The 18,386-nt window shown below is 32.6% G+C and overlaps 1 protein-coding gene across 5 annotated transcripts in view; it reads right to left on the minus strand.

The window, feature by feature from the left end:
* The window catches only part of STK3 (serine/threonine kinase 3), a 539,323-nt gene that overhangs the window by 464,347 nt on the left and 56,590 nt on the right, over positions 1-18,386 (minus strand). For all 5 annotated transcript variants that reach the window (XM_051970911.1, XM_051970912.1, XM_051970913.1 and 2 more), the window contains one exon: positions 8,596-8,724. In XM_051970911.1, coding sequence (XP_051826871.1) covers positions 8,596-8,724 — 129 coding nt within the window. The remainder of the gene's footprint in view (positions 1-8,595; positions 8,725-18,386) is intronic.

Consider the following 18,386-nt stretch of genomic DNA (forward strand, 5'->3'; position numbering starts at 1 on the left):
GAATATAAACTGCTTGCATTTTTGTTTTTCTTCCCGGGTTATTTATACCTTCTGAATTCAATTCTCCCTGTGCAACAAGAAAACTGTTCGGTTCTGCACACATATATTGTCTCTAGGATATACTGTAACCTATTCAACATGTAAAGGACTGCTTGCCATCTGGGGGAGGGGGTGGAGGGAAGGAGGGGAAAAATCGGAACAGAAATGAATGCAAGGGATAATGCTGTAAAAAATTACCCTGGCATGGGTTCTATCAATAAAAAGTTATTTAAAAAAAAAAAAAGATGTTGGCCAGTGTCTAGTTTCTACTATACCATTTTCCAATTTTCCCAACAATTTTTGTCAAATAGTAAGTTTTTAATCCCATAAACTTGGAGTGTGGATTTTTCAAACACTGACTATTCCATTTTGTGTAGCTAACCTATTCCACTGATCTTTCCTAACCTGTACTAAATGGTAATTGATGACTGCCACTTTTTAATCTAGTTTTATGTCTGGTACAACTAGACCACCTTCCATTGCATTTCCACTCCCACCTCTCCATTAATCCCCTTGATATTTTTGACCTTTTGTTCTTCCAAATGAATTTTGTCTAGCTTTATAAAAAGTTAAATTTTTTGGCAGTTTGGTATGGCACTGAATAATTAATTCATTAATTTGGACAGAATTGTCATTTCTATTATATTGGTTCAGCCTACCCAAGAGTGATTGATATTTTTCCAGCTGTTTAGATCTAATTGTATTTGTGTGAAAAATGTTTTGTAATTGTTTCTATAGTTCCTGGCTCTGTCTTGGCAGACAGACTCAAATATTTTATATTATCTACAGTTATTCTAAATAGGATTTCTCTTTCTATCTCTTCTTGCTGGGCTTTGTTGGTAACATATAAAAATGTTGATGGTTTATGTGAATAACATGGCAACTTTTAAATGAATTATTCTTGTATTAATTCACCTTCTTATAAAAATGTTCTGTTCTTAATTCCTTAGCAGAATTTCATCCTCCTAATGGGAAATAAATAATGCCAAGTAGAAAAATTAGGTTTTAATTTGCTGTTCATAATTACTGATTAGTAGGAGAGTCATGCCAATTATTTTAATTGATATAGTCGTAGAAAAGTCACAACTGATTGGATCAAGTGCTATATCATTTACTCTCTAAGAAAAGTCTCCCCAGTGGGTCCACAATTCTATATCCCACAACATAATCCAGGTGCAATTACCCCAAATCCAGTTGCCTAGGAGAAAATTAATAACTTTTAAAGTAATGCTCTTGAATAACTCAGACTTAAGAAACATGCATTCTATTTAAACTGGATTTTCTTAAATAAAGTTATACCAATACTATGTTCTTTAAAACCTGTAAATACAGACTGCAAGGGATAATAATTAAAATGTTTTTCCTTTACCTAAAACAACTTGATCTCCTCAAATTTCAGTAACTATCATGTATGCTACCACGTAACCCTGGAAACTTTGCTTCTTCTAAGGACAATTACAATTCTTTCCTAATCAAAATTCTTTCACAGTATTTTCACAGCTAAGGTAAGGATTAGGAATTTTCTATTCAAAGGAATCAACTTTTTGAACTTGGATTTTTCTCAAAATATTCATCAATTTCCAGTGATTCAAGTACTCAGGTAAACAAATTATTTATACTTATCAGATAAACAATTTTTTTTTTTTTTTCTGCTGAGGCAATTGGGGTTAAATGACTTGCCTAGGTGTAACACAGCTAGGAAGTGTTAAATGTCTGAGGCCAGATTTGAACTCAGGTTTTCCTAACTTCAAGGGTGGTGCTCTATCCATTGTGCCACCTAGCTGCCCCCAAATTACTTATTTCCACACTGCTCCTCTGGACTTACTTTTTTTTCCCTTTTGTTTTTAATGATCAGGCAAATCAATGCAATAAAAGATGCTGTATATTATTAAAACTACAAATAGGAAGAAATGTAATATTTTAGTTAATGTTCAAAAATTTCCTATAGATATCTATTTACAGATGCAGGTATCTTATTATTCAGTCTCCTGGCTGACAAGCTCTATTCAGAAAATCAAGAGCTAACTTTTCTCTACTTCATCATTTCCATGATGACTTTGTGAAAATTATAGGATTTAATTTTTTTTATTAAAGCTGTTTATTTTCAACATTCATCTCTGTAAAATCTTGTTCCAATTTTTTTTCCTTCTGATCTTGATCATATTTGTTTTATTTGTGCAAAAATATTTTACTTTAAGGTAACTGAAATTACCCATTCTACACTTCATTCTGTTATCTCTTGTTTATTCCTAGTTGTTTGCCTATCCATAATTCTGATGAGTAATATATTCATGTTCCTCAAACTTTCTTGTAATAGATCTCTTTATAATTTATCTTAGTAAATGGTATAAGACATTGGTTTATAACCAATTTCTGCAATACTGCTTTCCAGTTTTCTCAATTTTATTTTTACAAAATAAGAAATTCTTATTCCAAAATCTTAAGTCTTTACACTTTTTGTTGTCAAATACAATTTTACCATATTTATTTGCTGCTATAAATTATGTCTACTATGTTCCATTAATCTATCTTCTATTTTTTACCCAGTACCAGATAGTTTATAAAATTTATATATTTTAATATAGTTTAAGATCTGGCTCTGCTAAATCTTTTTTCCTTTATATTTTTTTCATGAATTCCTTTGATATTCTTTACTTTTTGCTCTTCAAATGAATTGTTTTTTTTTTAATAATTCAGTAAAATAATTTTTTTGTAATTTAATTGGGATAGCATTGAATATGTAAATTATTTTAGGCAAAATTTGAACTCAGGTTTTCCTAACTTCAAGGGTGGTGCTCTATCCATTGTGCCACCTAGCTGCCCCCAAATTACTTATTTCCACACTGCTCCTCTGGACTTACTTTTTTTTCCCTTTTGTTTTTAATGATCAGGCAAATCAATGCAATAAAAGATGCTGTATATTATTAAAACTACAAATAGGAAGAAATGTAATATTTTAGTTAATGTTCAAAAATTTCCTATAGCTATCTATTTACAGATGCAGGTATCTTATTATTCAGTCTCCTGGCTGACAAGCTCTATTCAGAAAATCAAGAGCTAACTTTTCTCTACTTCACCATTTCCATGATGACTTTGTGAAAATTATAGGATTTAATTTTTTTTATTAAAGCTGTTTATTTTCAACATTCATCTCTGTAAAATCTTGTTCCAATTTTTTTTCCTTCTGATCTTGATCATATTTGTTTTATTTGTACAAAAATATTTTACTTTAAGGTAACTGAAATTACCCATTCTACACTTCATTCTGTTATCTCTTGTTTATTCCTAGTTGTTTGCCTATCCATAATTCTGATGAGTAATATATTCATGTTCCTCAAACTTTCTTGTAATAGATCTCTTTATAATTTATCTTAGTAAATGGTATAAGACATTGGTTTATAACCAATTTCTGCAATACTGCTTTCCAGTTTTCTCAATTTTTTTTTTACAAAATAAGAAATTCTTATTCTAAAATCTTAAGTCTTTACACTTTTTGTTGTCAAATACAATTTTACCATATTTATTTGCTGCTATAAATTATGTCTACTATGTTCCATTAATCTATCTTCTATTTTTTACCCAGTACCAGATAGTTTATAAAATTTATATATTTTAATATAGTTTAAGATCTGGCTCTGCTAAATCTTTTTTCCTTTATATTTTTTTCATGAATTCCTTTGATATTCTTGACTTTTTGCTCTTCAAATGAATTGTTTTTTTTTTAATAATTCAGTAAAATAATTTTTTGTAATTTAATTGGGATAGCATTGAATATGTAAATTATTTTAGGCAAAATTATCATTTTTATTATATTGGCCCTGCCTATCCATGAGCAATTAATATTTCTCCATTCATTTAAATCTGATTTTATTCATATAAAAAGTTTTTTTTTTCTGTGTGGTTCCTGGATTTACTTTAACAAAAAGCAAAATAGACTAAAAATCACAATCCAACAAAATGTTCTTTATAAGAAACACATTTAAGAATGTGAGCTACACAAAGAATTAAAATGAAGGGTTCAAGTAGAATTTATTATGCTTCAGATGATGCAAAAGGCAATTTTTATCTGAGTTGTTGCTAAAATAGATTTAATTAAAGGAAACAAATAGGGTAACTACATTTTGATAAAAAATACCATAGTCAATTAAGCAATATTAACATTGAACCTATATGCATCAAATACCATAGCATCTAAATTTTTAAAAGAAAAGTTAAATGTCATCACAATTCTTATCCATTTTTTTTCTATAAATCTTCTGTAGAAGACCTATGCAACAAGTTAATTAAAGGAATTCTTGCAGCATATTTAAAATTTTTGAGGTGCCAATGCAACACTTGGTCAACTGATGCCATTTCCTATTCTTACTCTGCCTCTTTTTCTTGTCACACATATTCTTAATATTTTTTATGGCACTTTTAGTTCCCAGGGCATCACTGAAGCTTACTTGTACCCATAATGTATCCTTCCACTGCCCTATAGAGTTAATTTTAATTATTATAATAACATCTTCCTTAATTTATTATTTAATTAACATTACCAGGGACTATGTGTTATAAAGCTGAACTTCTGTCACATCAAGCAGTCTGATATCACTAAAAGCACTGCAAACTTTCCCAAAGACAATCTAATCCAATCTCTTCTAATTTCTGGTTAAAGACCGGTTGCTTTTTTTGCATCCTGATATTTAGCACACTTATCTGGAACAGAGTAGGTATGTAATAAATGCGCGCTGACTATATCCAATCCCTGTCCAAAATAGAGATATAGTCTAACTGAACAAGACATTTGTTTATTTACATGTCATAATTTAAACAATATGCATTTTATGTACTTTTTTTCCAGAGGGTCATCAAACATTTCACATTACTATGCACTTCACTGTACTTTAATGTTATTGGCTCCCTGGAGAGATAAAATAACTATCTTACTCTGGTCAAGTCAGTTTCACTCATTCAACAATTATTTATTAAGCACCTATTCTGTTACAATGTGACATAAAAGGCAGGAACTGTGCATGAAAATCGGCAGCCTTGTAACCCTACAGCTTCAGAGATATGAGCTGGCCACATGTATTTTATTCCCTATGTGTGTGCCTCTCCACTTGCAGATTTTAAGGGCATCTATTCCACGCTTTCAAAGGGAAGGAAGATCTAGATTAAAGGTTCCCTTTCCATTCCTGACTCATTTTGGCTGTATAACCTGAAAAATTAGCTCTTAAATGTTCTAAGCAAATTTAAAACTAAATATTGCAGTGAAAGGAAAAAACCTGTATTGTAAAAGAAGTTTCTTTTCTGAAAGTTTCCAATACCAATGAAATTATAGGTTTATTCTCTATTACTATGCCACAGATGCTATGCTAGAGCTGAATATATCAAGTTAAAAAATGAATAGTTCTTACCCTTTCTATTGGGAAAGATATCATAAAAACATATAACTATAAATAGGATAAATACAATGCAATTGGAAAGGTTGGAAGACACTAGAATCAGGGATATCAGGAAAGACTTCATGAAAAGGAAGTGTCTGGGTCAAAACAGCTTGGGGATTTCAAGAGGTAAAGGAAGGAATGAATGCATTCCAGACCCAAGGAAGAGGTAGAAGAGATAGATGGAATATGCATGAGAAACAGCAAGAACCACTTAGCTGCAATGACGAGTAGAGCAAAGAGAATAATGCATAATAAGGCTGGAAAATTAAGGGGAAGCAAAGTTATAAAAGACTTTAAATGATAAAGGAGTGTGTACTTCATCCTAAAGATAAAAGAGAATCAGTTTACTGACTAGGTGCAATACATGCTTAATCATGTGCTTTGGGAATATTAGGGCAGCTGTGTGGAAGACATATTGGAACCAAAAAAAAAAAAAAAAAAAAAAAACTTGGGATAGAGAAATCAATTAGGAAGCCATTCCGGTAATCCAGATGATGAGGAACTAAAAGAGTAGTGATTGTAAGGGTGTTGAGACCAGGATGAATGCAAAAAGATGTTCTGGAGGCAAAATCAATAAAATTTGGAAATGGGGAATGGACTGACTACAATGAAGAAGAAGTCTAGTATGATTCTGAAGGGATAGTGCTTTCAACACAAACAAGAAGATTCATTAAGGTTTGAAGTGAGTTCAATTTTAGCCATGCTGGGTTTAAGATGCCTATAAAATATCAAATTTAAAATGTCTAATAGTCAGTTGGTAATGCAAGATGTAACCTCAGAAGATTCTGAGACTTACAGGTCTAGGAATCACTTAGAGATGATAATTGGATCTGTGTGAGTCATTCACACACACATACACACACACACACCCACACACACATACACACACATATATACACATACATACATACATACATACATATGTCACTATATGGTCATTTATGGATCACTATTAATAACAATCTAATAATTTTTTAATAATAATAATAATTTACCATTACTCTAGTGGAGAAATGCTAGACATCTTCACAGTAAGATCAAGGATAATATTCACTGTCATATTATTACCTTACTCTAGAAATGTTAGCTGTTGCAATTAGCCAAGATAAATAAATTGAAGATATAAGAATAGATAAAGAAACAAAATTAGCACTTTTTACAATACTAGCTTCAATATAGCATTTCTTTTAGCATTATTCACATAGGACTTTCCAAATCTTTTGCATTCATTTTAGTTGTCCTAACTTATAACTCCTGAATACTTTTTAAACATTACTAGTACCATACACCATTTCCCTGAATTTTCTTCATTGGAATTATTAACTTTAGGGCATGAAAATTTTGTTCTTGAAAGTAACCTGGTATTGACCAGATAACTTCCTCTGTTGACAACTTTTTTTTTCCCTGAGGCAATTGGGGTTAAGTGACTTGCCCAGGGTCACACAGCTAGGAGGTATCACATGTCCGAGACCAGATATGAACTCAGGTCCTCCTGACTTCAGGGTTGGTGCTCTACCCCGACTGCACCACCTAGTTGCCCCCTCTGTTGACTTTTTAAGTTACACATTCCTATTTATCCTTTCTCTGAGTTCACTGAAATCAGTTTTCCTATAATCAGAGGTACAAAGATTTTATCATTATGTCATGAACTCTAAGATGGAATTAAAACTTCCTCCAAAAGTTCTCCCATTTTTGATTTAACAACCAAATTTTTTCTTGTCAGTCAGAATCGGGTACAAAATAAAAGGAGTTTTCCCTCATTATTTTCTCCAAAATAAAAATTTCCAGTAAATTCCTCTCTTCCACTTCTCTTCATCTCAAACATCTTGACATCCCTCACTCTCTCCTGTTCTCTCCCAGTATTTGATAATAAGGTGGTACTTCTCTTTGCCAAGGCTTCATAGACTCACTCAATTCCAGCCTTTCTTTCTTATCTTCTCTAGTATACTGTGTCTTCAATTATCCTTCCTCTCTCCCCAACCTTCAATTTTTCTTTCTCTACTGGCTCTTTCTACCCAAGTCTCCCCCATCCAGGAGGAAAAAAAAAAAAAACTTTCCCTAACATCCCTTCAAATCATCACTTCGTATCGCTCCTCCCTTTCCTGGCAAAATCCTAGGAAAAATTTCCTCTACTCATTACCTAGACTACTTCTCTCTTAATTACTTCTTAATCCTTTACAATCTGGCTTCTACTATCATCAAACAACTAAAATTGTTTTTTCCAATTGCCAGTGATATCTTAATTGCCAAATCTAATGGTCAGTTATCAGTCTTCATCCTATCTGATCTCTCTGCTACATGTGACACTGATGACATTCTCTCTTCCTAAATAGACTCTCCTTTCTGGATTTTCATAATTTTGTGCTCTCCTTTGCTCTTTCTCTTTCTGCTTGCCTGACCCCTCTTTTTCAATTTCTTTTTATAACTCATCATCAGTATCACACCTCTGTGTGTGTTCTCTGAAATGTTTCTCAAAGTTCTATTCTGGGGCCTACTTCTCTTGATGACTTCATTGGATAGCATGGGTTTAGATATTCACAGAGCTCCATTAAATCTCAGAGGAGAAACTAGGATTTAATATAACTAATACTCCCTCTGAGCTTCAGCAGTATCACCTAGCTATTAGACATTTCAAAATAGATAACCAAAGATCTCAAATTTGATATATTTAGAATTGAACAAATTATCTTTTCCCTTTCCCCAAACCCATCCTTTTCCAAACTTTCCTATTTCTATCAAAGGCAACACCATTCTTTCATTTGTCTTCTGTTTTCATTCCCTTATAGATAAAAGTTAATGTAAAATGTATATTCCCAAAACAAAAGAGCTTAGCAAATAACAAAAAACATGCCTCTTACGAATGAAAAATTTCCATCACCAAAGACCCTTATGTGAGATGCCATTTCTATTTTTAAAAGAGACTCAAGTGTTCTAAAATCAACTTCAAATACCTATCCCCTCTTGATTTTTTATTTTGATGCTTTTTTTAACTCCTATTTCCAAACAATTCACAGAGCAAGGAATCTAACAAGATAAATACATACATGCAATAATGCAAATGTCAGTTATTCACATGCATGCTGTCCATCATGAGAATAAAAAAATATAAACTTAATTCTAATCATACCTGTCACATTGCTGCATTATAGAAATTTCTTTGATGATTTCTTGAAGATCTGATTCAACAGGAACTTGTTTAATTGCCACCACTTGACCAGATTCCTTATGTATTGCTTTAAATACACTTCCATAAGATCTAAAAAGAAAATACAAAAAATTTCTAGATTATATTTTTCCTCCTTTGTAGTAACTATATTTATCAAAAAATAAAATTTCGGGATAAGATTTCATTTTTTGATAAAAACTGCTGGGATAACTGGAAATTAGTATGGCAGAAATTAGGCAAGGACCCACACTTAACACCACATACCAAGATAAGATCAAAATGGGTCCATGACCTAGGCATAAAGAACGAGATTATAAATAAATTAGAGGAACATAGGATAGTTTATCTCTCAGACTTGTGGAGGAGAAAGAAATTTGTGACCAAAGATGAACTAGAGACCATTACCAATCACAAAATAGAAAATTTTGATTATATCAAATTAAAAAGCCTTTGTACAAACAGAACGAATGCAAACAAGATTAGTAGGGAAGTAACAAACTGGGAAAACATCTTTACAATTAAAGGTTCTGATAAAGGCCTCATTTCCAAAATATATAGAGAACTGACTCAAATTTATAAAAAATCAAGCCATTCTCCAATTGATAAATGGTCAAAGGATATGAACAGACAATTTTCAGATGAAGAAATTGAAACTATTACCACTCACATGAAAGAGTGTTCCAAATCATTATTGATCAGAGAAATGCAAATTAAGACAACTCTGAGATATCACTACACACCTGTCAGATTGGCTAAGATGACAGGAAAAAACAATGATGAATGTTGGAGGGGATGCGGAAAACGGGGACATTGATGCATTGTTGGTGGAGTTGTGAACGAATCCAGCCATTCTGGAGAGCGATCTGGAATTATGCCCAAAAAGTTATCAAACTGTGCATACCCTTTGATCCAGCAGTGTTTCTATTGGGCTTATACCCCAAAGAGATACTAAAAAAGAGAAGGGGACCTGTATGTGCCAAAATGTTTGTAGCAGCCCTGTTTGTAGTGGCCAGAAACTGGAAAATGAATGGATGCCCATCAATTGGAGAATGGCTGGGTAAATTGTGGTATATGAATGTTATGGAATATTATTGCTCTGTAAGGAATGACCAGCAGGATGAATACAGAGAGGCTTGGAGAGACCTACATAGACTGATGCTAAGTGAGATGAGCAGAACCAGGAGATCATTATACACTTCGACAACGATATTGTATGAGGATGTATTCTGATGGAAGTGGATTTCTCTGACAAAGAGACTTAACTGAGTTTCATTGGAGAAATGATGGACAGAAACAGCTACACCCAAAGAAGGAATACTGGGAAATGAATGTGAACTATTTGCATTTTTGATTTTCTTCCCGAGTTATTTTTACCTTCTGAATCCAATTCTCCCTGTGCAACAAGAGAACTGTTCGGTTCTGCAAATATGTATTGTATCTAGGATATACTGCAACATGTTTAGCATATATAGGACTGCTTGCCATCCTGGGGGGGGGGGGGGGGGGGAAGGAGGGAGGGAGGGGAAAAAATGAAACATAAGTGATTGCAAGGGATAATGTCGTGTAGAAATTATCCTGGCATGGATTCTGTCAATGCGAAGTTATTATTAAATAAAATAAAATTTATAAAAAAAATAAAATAAAATAAAATAAAATTTCAATTTTTAAGTTTGTCTTATTAGAATTTTTCATTTAAAAAAACTCAGCAGATGAATGTGCTTTGAAAAAACACTGAAAGAGTAATTAAATTAAGTTGATAAAAATGAAAATTTATAAGACTATGAAGTATGCATTCTTGGTATTACTGCTTTAATTTAAGCTGAACTGAATAAGCAAAAGCTAATAATGACACTTTCTCACAATTTTATTAAGCATGAAGAAACTCATTCAATTCAATTCTTCAATTCAAACACAGTATAAACACATATCCAAAGCAGTTGCTGTTGGATGGTTCTGTTATACATGAAAGATCAAGATTTAAGTTTTTGTTCTCCGTTAGTCTGCAGATTTTTCTTTTCAAACTACCATTTTATTATTTATCCAAATCAATTCAAACACAGTATTAACATATATCCAAAGCAGTTGCTGTTGGATGGTTCTGTTATACATGAAAGATCAAGATTTAAGTTTTTGTTCTCCGTTAGTCTGCAGATTTTTCTTTTCAAACTACCATTTTATTATTTATCCAAATCAACTACCCCTTCCCTGGTAGCATATACTCTGGTCAGATGATAGTAAGTATATCCCATCTCCTCCCAGTGGTGAAATCAGACAAGGACCATAATGCTCAGTATATTTAGAAAACTGAAAAAGCATTTAAATTGAAGCATGCATCCCTTTACAAATAAGTAGGACATTGATGCTTTAGAGAATTATCAGATTCTTTTTTTTTTTTTTTTTGAAGACTCAAAGCTATGATTTGGCCATATCCATTTAGAGGACAACAACTTAAATAGATTTAATGGAAGATAGCTAACAAGGAACAGACTGATAACTTATCCTAACTGTCCTAAAACTGTCAGGACAAAACAGAAGACAAAATGAAATATCCACTTAATTCAGTTTTACCAATTTTTTTAGTAGATATTTCAAATAAAATAAAGAGAACTTTAATCTGTCATTGGTGTGATTATAAACTTAAAAAGACTAAAAAAAAAAAAAAACTACCCTTTCATCAACAAACATTTTTTTTTAATTTTTTATTTCTGAAGTCTTAAAAAAAAAAAAAAAAGCCTATTTCCTGAATTTAACTCAGGGTATTAAAAAACCAATATGTTTTACTTACATAATTTTTCCTATCACCTATTTTTCCTTCTAATTTTGAGAAAAAAAATAAACATTTTCTCTCCATAACATTTTGTTTTCCTATTTTCTTATTATTCTGTATTTACATCATCAAAATGCTATTAGACCAAATAAAGATTCCAACGGAGATGGCACTACCATACCTTCTTTTCTCTACTATATCTATTCTCTTTCCTTGGGCTGACACTCCCTCTTCCTATCACTCATTTATTTTTTGTTTTTAAATTGCCAATTATTTCCATCCTTAATGTTTATAGCTTTCCCCTGGTTATCCATTGTATTTCAATCACAAGTGGCCTTACTTGGATTCTTTAGCAAATGAAATCATTAGGCAAATCAATTTTTTCCTCATTTAACAATTCTATAACAAGTAACCCTAAATCTTTGAGAAGAAAGTTGAGCATAAATTAAAGATGAATTTAAAAGCCCATTATAACAGAAACTTAACATAAGTTCAAGTGCTAGTTTTTTAATAAAAAGAAGCTTAGCCAATACTCTCTAAATTTAATTTTTAAAAATAAATGTTTACTGAATTGAAGTACTGATTGAACTCAATTTTATAATTTAAATGTTTAATACCTAGCTAAGTTATCTGATAAAACCCTGTTTATTCCAATCCCTAGTTTTGGATAGATGTAGGGAATGACTTCCTCAAATAAAGCAAATAAAAAGTCAAGTTCACACCCTTCTAACCAATTACTTCAGCAAGATTTATTCAACAAACTTTCTCACCAAACTTTCTGTATACAGAATTTGTAAGAAGTTCTGGAGAAGATTCTACTCAAAGGAATCAAATTCTCATCAATTTGAATATTTCCTCCAAGAATGAAGATTACAATCTATCCACAACTACCCATCCTGTATGACTCTTGTCCACATCCTCTCAGAAGTTTCATTCACCCAATGTACAAGGAACCTTTGCCTTAGACTAATAACTACAAGGATAGCAGTAGGGTATTCAGACGCTCTCTTTGTTATCTCATTGTTGCCAGGTGAGCAATCCAACTTCTTATGATTTACATAGGAATCCCTGAATAAGTACTTTTTCATTCATACCTTTTGGCTCATACATTTTCTGAATGATATCTTTTACCATAGTTCTTTGAAATTCCTCATTTTTTTATTTATTATATGTTGCAACCTGCTTGAACCCACCACATGTTTCTCTTGCTCTCTGATACTTATTTTTAATCCTTTGTAGAATTTCATGACTTGGAGTACTGACAATATAGTGATATTAAAAGGATGGATCTTTTAAAATTTTGAGATCATCAAAGGACCTCTAAAATTTCCTTAAGGCAATCAAATTGGCAATCTTCTTCCTCCAATTTAAGTCCAAGCCCAATTCATTGTTCTTTTATACTGTTTGTCCCAGATATTTGTATTGACGAACAAGTACTATGGGTTATCTTTTTAATATATGTAATAATGTGGGCATGTAACAAACACTCTTGATCTACTTGGTAGAGGATACAGATGGTTAAATTATTTTTAAGAGCCATGGATTTCTTCATGGCCTCATAGATTTGGAGCAGAAAGACACTTTAGAAGTCAAGTCCAATCCTCTTTTCAGATGAAAATGAGTTCAACTGCAAAGCTACTAAATATCCAAAGCAAGTTCTAAATTGTTTCCTTTTTCCGAGAGTAGACTCCACGTCTAATGCTTTGCCAACTATACCATCTTCCATGAGTTGCTGCAGTGTTCAGGAGCTCAAATGTGGTCTTCCTCAATCAGGAACAATTAGAGAACTTTGATATACATGGGAAATTCCTCTTTGATGTGGACTCTACACTAGATCTCATCCTCTATGGTAGCAAATACCTTTGACAGAGAAAAAGCTAATTATGTGTATATATTACTACTTTTATCTTTCGAAGAATCTTGAAAAATTCTGATGGGATGGGAAATATATTTTTAGAGAAAAAAAAAATTAAGAGAGAATTTTGTTCTCCTGACTCAAAGAATTTTTCATAATCAACAATAAACAGTGGAACTTTGCCTTTTTCACCATTTGCAGTCAGTTATGTGATAGTAAAGTAGTCCCCTGTGGCCTATCATTTATGAAAATCTGCTTTTTTCTATTAATATCCTCAATGCATGTGTAGATGATTCTCATAAAAATTCTATAGAAATGAAAAGTATGTAAGTAAAAGGTTGTTGACATTGTCTTGATCACTTATTTTAGTACTATTGAAATCTGAGGATTTTTTTCAAACCTTTGGTACTTCACTTCCTTTGGATAACTTATGGATCAGTCCCTCTCTACACTCTCACAATTAAGTCACCTACATCATATATCTACTCTTCATATATCTGGTCTAATCCAGCTGCTTTTCCTGATTTCATTCTTCTTATTTCCTTACCAATTTCCTACTCATCTCTTAATTTTTAAATATTTTTGATGAATTTTTTTCAAACATTACATTAAAGTACAAGTGTGATGCCTCTAATGTCCTTGATAATGAAAATGACCAATTAGAAAAATCTCAGCAGATCTTTTCGTTTTTTCTTGCTTGTTGTCATCATAACAGATTTATCCTAAAGAGCCTTGAAAATTATTTTCCTTAGTTGCATCTTTGCCATACTTTCTTTACATTTCTCTCTACCACTTCTCTGTTTTATAAGACAATACTATTCAATCTTCCATCATCCTTGTCCATGAAAACTGCAAATGAATTTATCAATTATTTTCTTGAAAGTATTCACAAGGTATAACCATGAGGCTTCTTCAAAATAGATTCTGATCTATTATATAGATTTTGATGTCTCTTATTGCTTTTCCCTAATTCATGTTTTTCTATTTTATTTCTTATCAGTCTCGCCTTCAAATCACAAAACAACAAAGTCTATACTGATTTAATTTAGGGGACATTACTGAGCTTTTCATAGTATTTCTGTACCTATTCATTCTTTATAACCAACAATCTGCAATTGTTTTTCATGGAGGGTTTATTTTTTTAAGACCTATTTATTGTGAGTTTTTCAATAAGAGATGAGTAAAAATCAGTCAACAAATATCTGTCAAGTGTTTACTATGTGTCAGCATTGTACAATGTGCTGAGAATACAAAAAAAAAGGCAAAAATACAGTCTTTAAGTAAAAGAAACTCACACTCTATTTGTCTATACATAGTTGTTTGCATGTTGTATTATCAAGATATATACAGAATAGAAGGAAAGCAAATTCACTGGAAAGGCACTAAAATACAAAAGGGAAAATCTTCTTAAAGAAGGCAGAATTTGAGTTGAGTTAAAAGAAACCAGCAGATAGATGGGGAAAGGAAAGGTATTTAGGGAATAGTGAATGAAAAAGCATGTTGTGTGTGAGAAATAGCTAAAAGGCCAGTGTAGCTAGATTATGGGGCACATGGAAGGAGGCAAAGTATGAGAAAACTGAAAAAACTGGAAGGGCTTTACTTGTCAGAATACTGAAAATAATATTTTTCTTTGCCTTTGGGCACACGATAAAATCAACTCCTTCAATTCCTTTGTCTCTACAATAAGAACTTGTAAATTAATCTTCCACTTAGTTTTAACTTCTTTTTACTGGTTTCATTTATAGAAAGAATGTAAAGATAAAAAGGATTCAGCTCTTCCATTAGTAGGTTCACAAGCTGGTCACTGACCAAAGAGCTCACATTTAAAGTACCAAGGGCAAGTTAAAATTTATACAAATGCTCTATGAGACCCAGAGTAGTTTCCAACAGAAGGAATGAGGGGAGATTTCATGGAGGAACAGGCTTTACAGAACAGATTGGCACTTTCATATACAATCATATTGTTTGTTATGGAAATGGTTGTATTCATAATTTTTTTTTAAATAAAAGGAGAGACTTTGACCCAGAGATTCTACTACTAGGAGATGAAAGACAAAAAGAAAAGGGGCAAATAAACCAAAATATTTATAGCAGCAGTTTTTGCAGTGACAAAAAACTGGAAACAAAGTATTTGTTCAAATGGGGAATAACTAATTCAACTGCTCTGCATGGAAAATAATGGAGTCTTATGCCATAAAAATAGGAAGAATTCAAATAGTACTTATAAATTAATAGAGAATGAAATAAGCAGAACCAGGAAAATAATATGGATAATGACAAAACAATGCAAATGAAAAGAAAAATTTTGTTGAAAGATTTTTAAGAACTAAAAGTAATCCGTTAAGAGTTGGCATAACTATTTTGTCCTGTATCTGCCACTTTTAAATGGCACTACTATGTTGTATAGATAAGCAAACTTCTTTTTCAAGTTTTCCCTTCCTCTTGATCTTTTATGATTCAAAAGAGAACTCATTTCTCATCTGACTGTTCTGACTGATTACTCTATTATATCCCCAAGTTGGGTAGTTTTCTCAGGCTAATTTTTCTTTAGCTTAGAATATAAGCTTCTTGAAGACAAGAACTATATTTATATTCCCAAGAGCTTAACTCAGGGCCTAGACATTTTAGGCACTATTAATAAATGGATTTTGATTGTTCAAGAAAGTTGTCCCATTCTCTTTATTTTAGATGATATAGCCCATAGTAATCTTGATAAATGCATACTGAGTGTTATTTTTGTTGTAGTTCAGTCATGTTCAATTCTTTGTGATCCTATTTGAGGTTTTCTTGGTCAGATTTGGAATGGTTTGCCATTACCTTTTCTACTAGGTTAAGGCAAACAGAGATTAAGAGAATTGCCACACAGCTAGTAAGTGTCTACAGGTCAAATGTGAACTCGGGTCTTAGCGACTAAGCCTAGAACTCTATACCACAACACCTAGCAGCCCACTATTTTCTTTGCTCTAATGTAAATGGCCATGCTAACAAGAGCACATTCTTTTGTTGTAATAAGTAGTTTTTTCCCATTGCTTTATTTGCTCAGATCAAACAGCAGTAAGTAATGCAACTTCTCCTTTATTACTCTCTCTGCCTCACTTAGGTTGGAGGAGAAAACAAATGTCACTTATGGAATTTTCAGACATATAAATCAAGGGTCACACTTTTGAGGGGGAAAAAAACCTGCAGTTTTTTTTTTTTTTTTGACTGTATCCTGTGCTAGCTTATTTATTGGCAGTAGCTAATCAGGATCCAAAGAAAAGTTGGTCAACAATATGAAATTGAGAAGTGGGAAAATGCACTTCCCTTCTTTCTTTGCAGACCTGGAAGTCAATAGGTATGGAATAGTGCATATTTGCTTGTTTTCGATAAAGTACTTTTTTCTCTTTATATAGTCTTTGTTACAAATGCTGGAGAGGAGTGAGGATATATTCAGAAATGATGACATAAAAAACAAAAGAATCATAAGAAATCTAATAGGCAAAGAAGGAAAGAAAGGCATCGCAGGAATAGCTTGAGCAAAGGAAGGGTCAAGAAAGCACAGACTGGGGCAGCTAGGTAGCACAGCCCTGAAGTCAGGAGGACCACATGAGTTCAAATGTGTGATCTCAGACACAAGGCTTCCTAGGTGTGGATTCTAGGCAAGTCACTTAACCCCAATTGCCTCAGGTGGGGAAAAAGAAAAGAAAAGAAAGCAAGCCCAGGGAAATAAGAGTAGATCAGTTTGGCAAAACATAAAGCAGGTGAAAATGAAGATGTAGAATGGTACCATTTCTAGAAGCATTGAATCATAGCAAAAGAGCTTGGGTTTTACTCTATAGGCAATAGGAAGCCTCAGTCAGATGATAAGTTCTCTCCAGAATACAATCAGGTCTCTTCCATCATATATCAGCAAAGTCTTAATCCTAGAAAATAACTTCAGTCCTGGAATTCACAACTCGGGAGCACCCTTAGCCCCTCCCTCTATTTCAATGGCTCCAGAACTTCCATTTAAGAAAAGTGCCCAGCTTTTTACCAAGCTACAATCTGATTCCTCCATTATACTTCTAAGCCTGGTAATTTTCTTGCTTTCTCCTACAGTACTTTTCAGCTTCCTTTTACAGAGTTGATATTAGAATGTAAACTTTTTGAAGGCAGGGACTTAATACATACTTCTTATTGTAGTGGACAACTTATAAAGCCTGTTAAAAAATACAGGTACAGCTCATTTTATTGCACTTTGCTTTACTGCACTTCACAGATGATGCATATTTTACAAATTGAAGTTTTGTAACAACCCTGGGTAAAGCAAGTTTACTGCACCATTTTTCCAACAGCATGTGTTCACATCATGCCTTTGTGTTACATTTCATAATTTTTGCAATATTTCAGACTTTTTCTATTATTGTTATATCTGTTATGGTTGCCTCTGATCAGTAATCTTTGATGTTATAACTATAATTGGTTTGGGGTGTAACAAATCATGCCCATTTAAGACAAAAAACTTTATTGATAAATGTTTTGTGTTCTGACTACTTCACCAAACTGCTGTTCCCACTCCCACTCCCTCTCCTCCTTGAGCCTCCCTATTCCCTAATACATCAGTAATGAAATTAGACCAGTTAATAGCTCTACCATGTCCTCTAAGTATGCAAGTGAAAGGAAAAGTCAATTGATAGAACAAACCTTACTGTTGTCTTATTTTAGGAAATTGCCACAGCCACTCACTTCGGCAACCACCACCCTGATCAGTCAGAAGACATCAACATGGAGGCAAGACTTTACCCCAGCAAAAAGATTACAATTTGCTAAAGACTAGGGTGATTAGCATTTTTTAGCAATAAAGTATTTTCCTTTCAATTTAATGCAATAGAATAGATATTATTGTCCCTATTTCATGACAGATCTTTCACAAAGCTTAGCTAATAAATGCTGAGAGCCATAGCTTGAACTCTAGTCTTCTAATGCCAAGTCAAATACTCTCTTTCTATTACACCAAAGTAGCTTCTGCAAAAAAAGGTTGATCTTCTTTTCAAAATGCTCTAATCAATTTGTTCCTTTATTCAAAACCTTTCAATAGTTCCTTTTTATCTAATAATGAAGCAAATAAACTTGACTTAGCCTAAAATTCAAGATGAGGGAGAGAATCTAAAT

The sequence above is a fragment of the Antechinus flavipes genome, chromosome 1 (genome assembly GCF_016432865.1).
Source record: "Antechinus flavipes isolate AdamAnt ecotype Samford, QLD, Australia chromosome 1, AdamAnt_v2, whole genome shotgun sequence".
In the NCBI taxonomy this organism is placed as follows: Eukaryota; Metazoa; Chordata; class Mammalia; order Dasyuromorphia; family Dasyuridae; genus Antechinus; species Antechinus flavipes.